Consider the following 12077-nt stretch of genomic DNA (forward strand, 5'->3'; position numbering starts at 1 on the left):
CTGGACTAAAATCAGGCTGTTTGCTCTGGACAGATCAATAAAAGTAATTCCCCCCTAAAACTTCATTAGAATGGAATTAAAGCTGCTGACATCCCGTGTAGTTGGTAAGAATTAATGGTACTACTAAATCTCAGCACGGTTGGTGCTTAAAACGCAAAGCTGCTTTGTTGCTCACACCTTCCTGTCCCAGTGCTGCTGGGGCTGAATGGGCTGTGCAGCTAGCTCTGCCCCATAGCTGCTGGGTGAGGGCACAGCCCTCTCATGCAGCTTGAGAGCAAGGGACAAGCCAGGCTGGGGTGGTAGCGAGGTATCACTCAAGCAGTGGAAGTAAAACTGTTGGGCAAGAGAGGATTTGTCTTGAATTAGTGGCTCAATTCCAAGTGCTGGTGGGCACTTGGGGACTGAGGGTAGATGACCCCAGTCAGATGCATCTCTGTAGGGTGATGGATGGATGATGGGAAAAGTCTCTGGGTGGGTGCTGGACTGGCAGGCTTCCCATTGTGCCAGACCTTTCCCCTAACACTGGGTAAGAGAAACATCCCTCTGGCAGGCTGCATGTGGGGCTGCACAAAGTCCCTCTCTTCTGTTGAAGCTTGGGTCTTATCGAGGGGGGGTGTGTGTAAATCACTTCTTTTAGTAGTAGATTGTTTGTTGGGGTTTTTGATAGAAAAATGTTTCTTTCAGTCTTGTCACAGAGGAAAAGAACTTGCCCTGCTGATAAATTTAATTTTCTGTCCAAAGATTGAAACAAGCCACCTTGTAGGCAGCTTCTCTGCAGTGCTCTGGGTCTCTGTCTGTGGGGCCTTGGGGCATCCCTCCTCTGTGCCTGGCTCTTGCCTCCTGCCTGGGAGGATCCCCAATGTGACTGCTAAAGGACAGCACCAGAGGCAAAGCCAGCATTATCCTGAAATAGCAAACTTTGCCTACAGGTTAGAAATCCCTGTGGTTGCCAGAGATCTGATGCCAGTTGGATTAGTGCAGGGTGGAGATGGTTTTGGAGGGTACCAGGGGTGTGTGAGAGCATAGCCAGTTGACCGGGGTGCAGTACCCACTGGAACAGGAGCTGTTTCTATGGCTCCTGCACCTGGATGCTGCTATGAACATTTGGAGGAGGACTGGCCCTTGCTGAGGACATTTGCTGGGGATGTTCTTCTTGTATGTTGGGGTGGTGGCAAGGGAAAACACAAGCTTAGCTGAACAGGGAGAGGGACAGGACATAGCACCACACAGTCAGATGTTGCTGTATTATGCTCATGTACTGGCTATCAAACCCTCTAGTCTTCCTTCCCCGTAGATTGAAACTTGTCGCCTGTGAGTGGGGCATGTAAGAATGCTGCTCAGCTGCCTTTCCTCCTCTGAAATAGTTCTGCAGTGCCATTAATGTTTGTGCAGTAAACCAAACGAGATGTGAACAGTGGCCAATAGAAAATACGAGAGCAATCTCTTCTGTTTGTATTCCCCCTGCAAGACTGCAGTTACTTGGTTTTTTTTTTTCTTAGTAGAACCTTCTCTGAATACTGATTATTTTTTTTTTTTTATTTTTTTTTAATTATTTTTTAATTTAACTGTGAGAAAAAGCAGTGCATATATACCTGGACTTCAGCTAATGGGCTATGGAGAATGCTGATACTTGTTTAAACCCTCTGGTTAGAGAGAAATGGGTATGGCAATGCCTGAGAACGAAGGAAGAAACAGAGCTAACAAGGGTAACCTTTTCTTCTCCTGCACAAGCATTACCTCGGGGCTGACAGCAACTCAGTCAGCATCTGCCTGAGCTGCGGCTGGATGCTGTGAACAGTTCTGTGCTGGCATATTGCATGCCTTCCCCTTGTAGCGTGCTTAGTGCCAAAGGGCAGCATGGGCCCTCGGGTAACCTGGAGGGAGCCAAGAGTCAGCAGGCCCTTGAAGAATGACAAACATCCTAATCTGCTGTTCTCCCTTCCTTTTGTCTTGCTGTTTGCATGGCATGTTCCCCATCTTGTACGTGGGGATGGTTTGTGGTCTCCCTAGGAAGGCAGAGCCCTTTGCTATCCCTGTGCCTTCTTTCTTTGCCACATGGCTGGTGCCAGTGGCAAGGCTGTAACCCATCTCCTCCTCCGAAAGACACGCAAGTCAGTGCAGGCCTTGGTGTCTGCCCACTTTACAGCCTTGGGCAAAATTCCTTCCTCCTCCATTCCTTCAAGGTGACCTCACCTGCGGTCACCGAGGTCAAGCCAGGAGCAGTGGGCTCTGCTATTGCCTGTATCTCTGCTTCTCCCCACAATTGCAGCAGGTGGCAGGGAGCTTGCCAGGCAGGGAACTGGGACTGCCACCCCTTCAGAGCACCAGTCACTGGAGGAGGCAGTGATGAAGACTGCATGTGGCTTTGCTCTGATCTATCAACTGGCTGCTTGTGATTATTTCTACCTATTTCCTGCAGTACTTTATTGTCAGGCTGGGTGGGCATTAAATTGAAGTTCTTAAAGTACATATGGGACTATCTGTGAAGCCTGCTGCATTCTGCTGCCATGACTGTGAATGCTTTACTGACCGTGGCATGGATTGAGCCCTGGGTTCTGTCCCATGTCTCCCCTTCTTGTCTCATACAGCTTTAGCAACAGCTAATGATGATGATTTTTTTTTTTTTTTTTTTTTTTTTTTTTTGTGGGTAGGTGCTTTGGGTGTTTTTTGGACTCCTTTGGATGGGGATAGGAGTTGAGCTTCCAGCTCTGCTAGCCCCAGGAAGGTCCTGGTTCTCCTCAGACTTGGCTGCGTTTTCTAGGGGTGATTGCAGTCCAGCACTGCAGGGGCCATGACTTTGTGCGAGGAGTGCAGCTGAGGCAGGGCTTGGTGTAGGATGGGAGCATGGAGCTTCCTGCCCTGCACAGCCCTAGCCCCAAAGTGCTGGGTTGCACATGTGCTCCTGCCGGGTCAGCCAGCCCATGATCAGGGTACAGCCGCTCTGGACGAGGGTTGGTCCTTCACATGTCTGGAAAACACCTCCACATGGCTGGGTCTAGTCTAACCTGCATCGAGACTTCACTGGTGGAAAAGCAAGGCACCCCCCCTCCTTCCCCACGATGCTCCTCCCTTAAACAACTTAAACTCCCCTGCCCCTCCCAATTTGTGATCTATACCGGAGCTGTCATGCATTGATCGGCACCTTATCCAGGCGATTATGCTACCCGGATGGTCTGCCGTGAATTTGCAGGGAGCAGAGACAGCTGAGCACAGGAGCCAGCCCTGAGTGGCAGCGAACAAGAGCATGTCTCATCCCGGCGAGCAGCTGCTGCCAGCGTGAAGCAAGGATGAGGCCACGGGAGCAGGCAGCTGCCCTGGCACCCTCCAAGAGCCCCTGCTCCTGCAGAGCCATGTCCCGACCCCAGCGGGCTGCGCTGCACTCCAGGCAGCTTTGAAGTTAGAGGAGGCAGTTGTGTTTAGAAAGGCAAGCGATGAACTGAAGATTAAACATGTATGGGAATTATCCTCACTTCATTAAGTTTCCTGCGGGCTTTGGCAGTAAGTACTTCACTTGATTTGCAATCTATGCCTTCTGGGTTAGGTGGAGGAACAGATCCCACAGTAGGAGTATGGGGGAGTTAAAGGGAATTTAAAAACATGTTTAACCTAGCTTGTATGTAGCTGTAACCTGTGATGCCTGTATGCTCATGACTGAAACTGTCCTGTGATTGTATGTGCTGTGAACTTCAACACAGCCAAGCCAAGCTGCCTGAAATAATGCAGGCTTGAGTCAAACCATGACTCTGCTCTAAAGTTTAGTATATGCCATTTGAGAGATGCATGTGTTTGTATATGATGGACTGAATCTATGAATTGAAAGACTAGACCAACTAAGTATCTTTCCAGTTGCATTCTTATTAAGTCATTGGAGGAAAATAATACTTTTAAAACATAAAAGAGCCCCCAAGAATATCTAGGGCCGGCTCTTTCCTTGCCCAGGGGCTGTCTCCTGCCTTTGTGACACAGATACCACCGTAATTGTATGAAGCTTTGTCAGATTAGTCAAATGAGGCTGCACGGTGAGACAATGGTCTGCGACGGGCTGTGTCTGTGTGGCTGTGAGCTGCAGTCCCCCTGCACACACCAGCCGTGAGTGAACCCCAGTTGCAGAAACCAGAACTGCTCTTGGGAAATGGGCTTTGCAATTAACTGGGGCTTGTTCATTATTTTTTCTGAAGTTATTCCTCTTGTCCTAACATGGGGGATGTGCAAGTGGAATGGGTTGAGGAGCTGTAGGGGCTCCGCAACTGATACAGGGAGCAGGCAGGTCAGAGTGCTTGGCTTCAAGGGACTGGGAGCACCCGTGTTTTGGCTGCTGACAGCATCGTTGGTGCTGCTCCAAGGAAGTTAAAGTGCATTTTGGTTTATGGATGTGCAAAGTCTTAGTTTCTCTGGAAAACTCCTCAAGTTGTTCCTAGCCCTTTAGGGTAGGTAAATGCCTCCAGGACTTGCTTTGGAAGCCCCCAGACTGTATACATCACAAGAAACCTGCTATTTCTCTGCTAGAAAAGAGGTCTATGCAGAAGTTGAATCGCACATGGGATGCTCCCGCTGTGTGTGTATTTTTAACCAAATGCTCACCTCTGGTAATTCTCCAACTCCAGAAAAGTCATTGGTATTGCATCAAGTCATCCCCAAGTTTCACAAGCACTTGACTTTCCAAAATACCTTTTTAGGCAGTTTCTGTAGAAAAGAGATGACTCGTTGGAAGAATCTATTGCTCACTGGTGTTTCTAAGGAACAGGCAAAGACAAGCCAAACTCTCTCCTATTGCTGCAATAAAAATGAAACAATGAAAGTGTTATTTGTGTTTAGTTTGTTGAGTATTACAAATTTGCAAGGAAGCAAAAGAAAAGTGATGTTCAGGCTCATTTTTATAGGAATAGGGCACAGATCCCTGTACAGGCAGGGGTCACAGCATGCAGCAGAGCATTTGGGAGATTTCTAGGGGAGGAAATTGGTAGTAGGAGCAGAGGTATTTCTGCTCCACCAATAAATCGGAAGGGACTGTTCTCCAGCCCAAAGTTCACTATAATGGAACTTAAACTTTCATTTAGAAGTATATTTAACTGGAGTTTTAACCTGCTTCTGATTTGGCTTAGGAAGAAGTGTTTTCTGCAGGTGAATTATTGACAGAGATGGAAAAGCGTTGGCCAAGTTTTGTTTGGGCTGATTTAAAGCAGTCTCTCTGGCAGCTTGGTGGGGCTGGGGACCTGCAGGTGGTGTGAGGGCTGCCTGTCCTTGGGCTGTTGGGTCTGCAGAGAGAGATTTCTGACTGCTTTAGAAGGCAGTTGCTGCTCTGGCCAGACAACTTTAGGGGCCTATGGGCTATGCAAGAGGACAGTCAGGCTTTGAGAGGGTTGAAGCAGGATAAATCATGGTGACCATTGATGAGGGGAGGTGTGTAGCAAGCTTCCTACTGCTTTGGGGTCCTCGCCACAAAGCCTGTGCAGGCAGCCTGTACCTCCATCAGGCCCATGATATATTCATGGGCTTTGCTGCTCCCCCTTTCCTTAAAACAGCTATGAAAATGTTTCTGGTCCTGCTTGTGCTGGCATTATGAAGGGGGACATCAAGACAGTGGAAAAGTGCAGTGTCCACACTAGGCTGTCAGCTTGTTGCATTCATTGTTCTTGCACCTTGTTGCTGCAGGGTAGTTAAGGTGATGTTGCTGCTGCTGTTTGGCATGTCTAGATCTTACTATATTCAGTTTTCCTTCAGATCTGGGATTAATTTTGAGTATAAGAGGAAAAAAAAAGGCATGTATTTGCTTTCTTTTTTTTCTTTTGCATTCAAGTAACTGTTACACATGCTTTAGCTTAATTTTATCTTCATTCGGGTTAGAAATAAGGAAGACATTTTTGATGGTGTGTATAACTGTCACTTTGGTCTTAAATATCTGAATAATACCATCAAATTTGAGAATGTACATACACAAACTGGTAATAAGCACATGATTTGAGAAAAGGACAGTCAGAATCTAAAGTGAGTTTGTAGAGTAGCAGGGCAAGTGTTCAGATGAGTCACCCTTAGGTATCTAAAGCAGGAGATGTGCACAAAGGCAGATGGCTTTGCCTTCACAGCCTGGGCTATAGGAACAAAGGGCAGGCTTCAAAATGTAGTTTTTATTGTCCAGAAAGATGCATTTCAGCTGAAGCTCAGCTCCCAGGGCAAGGAAAGATGCTGTACTGGCTGTCCTCTCTCTGAGCGCTTTCTGGCACTGTTGGCTGGGGACAAGAGCTAACTTGGCTCCTCCACAAAGTCTCTTTTATTAGTACTCATGTAACTTGGCCTGTGGCCACACCACCTCTGGCTTCAATCTTGTCAGCTCTCCCAAGCAAAGCAGGGTTAGGCCAGGTCGTTTGGGGGATAAGGAGAGAAAACCCAGCTGTGTCTGGAGTGGGGCTGCCTTACTGGCTGGTGCTTTTTTTGCCTGTAATGGTCTCAGGTTTTGTGACCGGCAGGATGCTTTTTCCCTGGGTGTCATAGCTTGCCATGTCAGAACCTGTAACTGAAGTATGTGAAGATGGAAAAGAGAGAGCTCTTTGACCTAGCAAAGGTGTGAGAAAATTCAGCGACTGGGCAACTCCTGTAGCTACTGAAATATGGATTTTTACTTAGGTGGGTTTTTTTTGTTTGTTTGTTTGTTTTGTTTTTTAAAGGTGTGAGACACTTGCCTGCAATTGCCTGGGGCAGCTACAGGCCCTGCAACCAGTGGGATCCTTTCTTATAGGGACCTGTAGCCTCTCCAAGGAGTTTAAAGACCACTGTAGGAATTTGTGCATGGTTTGTTTTTTTTTTTTTTTTCCCCTGGTGGATGCTGTGCTGGGAATCTTGCTGGCCAGGTGGGAAATCTGATCAGACAATCATGAAAAACCCTTCAAGTCTAATATTCAGCAACTTTTATTTCTTTGGAGATGAGAAACTTTATCCAACTCTTGTGTGTTACTGTGGTACCTTTTTAGGGTACTAACTGGAGAAGAATATGTGGTTACACTGCAGGTGTGTCTTGTCCAAATGTCCTTGGACATCTTAAAGCTATTGACCCACTATTTCAGTCAAATCAGACCAAGACCTCAAAATAGCATCTGATGCTGAGCCTGCACCCGGGCAGGTGAAAGTCTGGTGTACTTCCAGCACATGGGTCCTTATGGGCCAGGTTTTGGGTGGGCCCTGTTTGCAAGAGTGGCACAGGAACATTACATGAGAGGAAAAGGAGCAGCTCTTCCCACCGCCCAGAGAACTGAGGGAAACTTTCTCCTGCCCTGTGCAGATCCCTGTCGTAGAAGCCCCTGCTCATGTGTGTGCCAGCACACCTCCAAAAACTTTTGCTCCTCTATGTGTTAGCTGCAGGGGAAGGCTGCATTATTTATTGACTTTGAGTTGAGCAGGAAGATGGAAGCACAAAGGTTACTGGACCTTAAAAGCAAGGTGAAAACAATAACCTTTCTGTAGGATATTAGTGTGGCAATCTGTTACTGCCTGTGGAAATCTGCTTGGACAGTTAAAAATACCACCAGAAAGGGTACAGTTATTCAGTTTAGCTTCCATCTATTAAATAAAAACTACTTCTGCAGACATCGCAGTGAAACTTTGATTCCAGTTAACGTGGGTTCCCTGCTGCATAACTACTTCCAGTTTCAGGAGTGTTTCTCACAGGTACTTCCCCTTGAAGGTCATCCCCAAGGACGAGCTGCCTGCCAAGCTGTACCTCCCACACACACCCGTGCTCCTCTCCTGAAATCAGCGCTTCTCCGCATGTCTCTTCCCACTTCTTGGTGCTCTCTGATCTGCGGAGGATGAAGTATCTGCGAGGTTTTGCTAGTTGTGTGTCAGGCAGGACAACTTTAATTGCTCATGCAAATGATATGAACCCCTTCCATGTATATCTGAGGCCTCAGAAGCATGAGTATGGTTTTAACTAGTTGAAAAGTTCCAGCTTTTGATTCTGTCTAACATTAAAAAGAAAGGTATCCAATCTGCCTTTATTGAGCTGATGTAGGTCCTGGACCAGCTTAGCCATGTTAGCCCAGACCTGGCTGTTTAGCACTGGTGTAGCGGACCTGGAACTTGTGCTCTGCAGGTGCATCTGTCAAACACCTGTGCATCTGCTGTGATGTAGCCAGTGGTGTTCTATTCCTGATTCTATGAGGCTATTCATGTAAGTTTCCCATCCCTGGACTATAATTTTGCTAAGGTGGAGATGAAACACAGGTGGAAGCAAGGTATCATAGCTTTGTATCCTCTACTTCAGTGGCTGGTAATGCCTTACCTGCGTGAAGGTAATGCTGATGTCCTTGAGGGCTTGAGAACCAAGTATTTCTTAGGGTCTTCTCTCATTATTCTTTCTAATGTCAGCAAAATGATTATTAGACAGGATCTTCATTCTGAGTGCTAAAGCAACAGGACGGATGTTGTGTCTGTGAGCACACTTCCAACACACGGCTGCTGTCTGCAGCAAGTGATGTGGTACATTTGTAGAGGCAGTTTGAAAGAGCAAAGCACCCAGAAGCAGGTTTCTTCTTTGCAGACTTTGGTACTTACGAAGAGGAGGCTGGGCTGTGTGTGCTCCTGCACAAGAGAGCTTGTGGAGGTTGATTGAGGCACCGAGTTCTCTGTATGCTGCGTGTTTGCAGTGGAGACGTCAAAGAAGCTACACAGGGCAGCTCCCCCTTGTCCTCTTTTCCTCTGCTCCTCCAGGGCAGAAATAAATACAGTATCAGGCTTCCCTGAAATGTCCAAGCATTAATGTAGAGGGGGGAGACAGAAGAGAAGGACACAAACAGCCCCATTTGTGGATCAGAAGTAAGTTGGTCTTGAATCTGGAGTAAGTGGTTAAAAGCAGTAGCAAGCCCTGATGCTGTATGCAGGGTCTCAGCCGACCTTCCCCAGCAGACGTGGAGGACCTGGTCAGTCTGGGAGCCTGTTTGGCACTCACGGGCAGGGGCTGTGCCAGCCACAGAGCCCTCGCTTCCGACGCAGGGCTGCCCTCTGCTCCGCGGGGCTCCACCGCAGCCGGCTGGATCCCTGGCATAGCTTGTCACCTCACATTACCTGATGGACAGACTCAGGGCCTGCTTTGGTCTGTGTAAATGTCACCTGTACTGAGTGCTGCTGCAGAGGCAGAGGCGGCCGGCTGTGGCTGGCATGCAGGACTGAGTCCCATCTCCTCAGTGCCCCCTGCTCTGTCCCAGAGCTGCTTGCCTGCTGCAGAGCAGCTCCTTGCTGGCCTTGCTCTGCTGCTATGCTGACATTTGTCCCTGGAATCATGGGAGAAAATACCTGAGGAAGGCCATGCCACCGCTGCGAGCTCAAGGTCTTTCTGGCTGCCTTCTGTTGGGAGATGTGGGACACAGAGCATCAGTATTTTCCTGCAGATTCATTTAATATTTTTTGACCAAATCAGACTTGTAATCTCTGCTGTTTGCATTGTCCAAGCACTGTGGCTCCTTTGGACTGAAACAGCTTTGAGGGTACTCAGCTCAGGAACTAAGTAACCCCAGTGTTAAGGGTGCTTTGGCATGGCTCTTCCTGCACACCTTCTGCCACCTGTGCAAATTGTTACTTGCACAAGCTGGTAAGATGTGATTGCTACCAGGTTATATCCCTCTTGGAGCACTCCAGCCTGAAAATGAGAAGCTGAGTGGGAAATTTTCTCAGTGCAGGAGGGTGCATTTCTGCTCCGACAGGGACTGACTTGGCAAACTTACTCAGGGACTGACAGTCAAAGTTTGGACCCACCATGCAGGAGTGCTTTGCTTCCCCTTTTTCCCCCCTCCCCTTTTTTTTTTCCTCTTTTTTTGTTTTTCCTTTTGTTTCAACTCTTCTTCATGCAGTTTGTGTTGCATTTTATAACTAATGGATAAAATAGTTCATTGGTAAATGGTAACTTAACACTGGTGGCTTTTACCAATGAGTTTGTCACAGCCTTGGCAGGACAGCATGGCCAGGCACTGTGGAAACAAGCTTGTTAACTCTGGTGTGTGTCATCAAGCCCTGGAAAAGCCTGGCTTTACACCTGTGTGCTCACCAGTAGATATTTTCATTTCTCTATCCGTCTCCTTCATGCATTCATGTTTCTTTGGTGTCTCATTGCTGGGTAAAAAAGGTAGGCACAAGCTCTTCATGATTCCTGGTTTCAACCTTTGATCCCATCTTGGAGGTTAGGGGATTCACCTGGCCATAGCCCTCTTGGCATAGACACAAGCACACCATGGGGCTTGTCCTGGACAGCAGTCTCCTTGGCCTTGCTCTGGGTTCTTGGGAAACTCGGAACCTCTCTAGTGGAGAAACTTAGTGGTGACAGCATTTCTGTAAGGTCTGATGTAAATGCAAACAGTAAAATAACTCTCCTGGGAGTCTTAGTGGTTTAAATCTTCTGCATGATACTTTTAAAATATGCCCTTTTCTGTGTTAATGGAAAAGGATGAAGAATCATTCTTCTCCTGAGCTGTCCTGGTGTGATGGATTTCTGCCCAGTCTCCCCTTCAGTGGCTTATTTTCCAAGCTGAAGAATCCTCAAAGGCAATGTTGTTTATCTAGCTGTTTAAAGAGGCATAAAAGCAATTTCTTTGTAAGTCTGTGCTACAGATGCTGGGCAGGACTGCATGCTATGGTACCAGACTACTCGCAGGTGATGAAAAATGCATTTGCTTTTCTCTGGCACAAGTCCTTTCAAGTCCCAGGAAACAACTGAGGTGCCTCTGTGAGCTGAGCACATAGGTGAGGTGGGGGCCAGGCAAACCACATCTTCTGCCCAGTGCTAAATGCTCTCCTGGCACCTGTCTCTGAGGTGAAAGTCTTTTGCGCTTGGAAGCCATTACAAGGTAAAGATTTTACTGTCTATTAACACTAAACAGGCTGCCTGTCTCTGTGATGGTGGCAGGGGGATGTGAGATGACTCTTTCCAGTAGCAGGCAGGAGCACTGGCTCTGCCTCCAGACCGCCTTGCTGCCTCTAAGGCTTCTGCTGTTGTCATTAAAGCAGCTTCCTCTAGCTGCACATTGCTTTCCCACTGGGAGAATTGATCCAAAAAGCCAAAGCAAGAATTGACAAAGACCTTTTCTCCCCCCACCCCTCCCGCAGAATTAAGTCTGAAGTGGGTTGATAACGGCAGATCGAGTCCTCCTTGACTCTGACAAATGTCTTTAATGTTATTCAGCAAGCTGACCTTTTCCCGTCTTTATTGTGCATCTTCCCTTTGAATCAGATTTGATTGTTACTTCAGGTAAAATAACAAACACTGTCACGTAAATAACTTTGCAACAATGTTAAAAGGAGGAAAAAACCCCAAACAAACAAAACACCAAAGTGCTCCCTTACTTGCAATTGCAATGGGAACAAGAATCCTGTATGCCAGCCATGGAAAACCAACTGTGTGACCTTCCCACACAACATCTTTGCCTTGCTACTCCAGGGAATGATCTCCTGTGTTGAAAAAGCAACAGAGAAACAATGGTTCATTGAAATGTTAACACAGCTAATGCTAACTGAGGTTGGTAAATTCTAGGGGAGGGAGAAAAGGTCATACAAATCCTTAAAATACAGCTAGATACATAACCTATCAGAACTAGTGGGTATTCGATGCCCAGATACCCTCTGAATATTTGAGACTGGTCCTATAGAAGACAGCATTTAGACCTCGTGTGAGTCATTCAGCCTCAGAGGCTGCCCTGAAGTGGCAATGATCAAGGTTATATTGCTTTTCTATGCCTCCTCTTCCCCAGTGGGGTTCAGGGGCAGATTGATCTCATGGGGCTTCTCTGAGGCTTAGTTTGGCAATGTGCACTGGGGTTCTTTAGCGTGGAAGGAGGAAACCCTTTTTTCTTGTGTCTGTGAGACTGTCTGCCCAGAGACATCTGCGGCCACAGTCTCTGCTCTGTCTCATACTGTGTGAGGAAAAGTAATGGACAAAATATTTTGTGGGCGCCTTGTCCTGTAATCTGCGTTACTCGCATGTCATGGGTAGTTTCTGTCCTCCATTACTCCAGATCCCCCTGAAGATGCTGGCATTAACTTTTGACAGCTGGAGGATCATGTGAAATAGCATGGTGGATTGGTGAGTGGGAAGGGAAAGA

General features: G+C 47.3%; 1 protein-coding gene across 1 annotated transcript in view; it reads left to right on the top strand.

Moving 5' to 3' along the window:
* The first annotated feature begins 3396 nt into the window (after positions 1-3396).
* RXRG (retinoid X receptor, gamma) overlaps positions 3397-12077 on the top strand; it is a 20510-nt gene continuing 11829 nt past the window's right edge. Inside the window, exon 1 of the mRNA XM_010018953.1 lies at positions 3397-3498. Coding sequence (XP_010017255.1) covers positions 3450-3498 — 49 coding nt within the window. The 5' untranslated portion in view covers positions 3397-3449. The remainder of the gene's footprint in view (positions 3499-12077) is intronic.

Source organism: Nestor notabilis, unplaced genomic scaffold (genome assembly GCF_000696875.1).
Source record: "Nestor notabilis isolate BGI_N333 unplaced genomic scaffold, ASM69687v1 scaffold6427, whole genome shotgun sequence".
In the NCBI taxonomy this organism is placed as follows: domain Eukaryota; kingdom Metazoa; phylum Chordata; class Aves; order Psittaciformes; family Psittacidae; genus Nestor; species Nestor notabilis.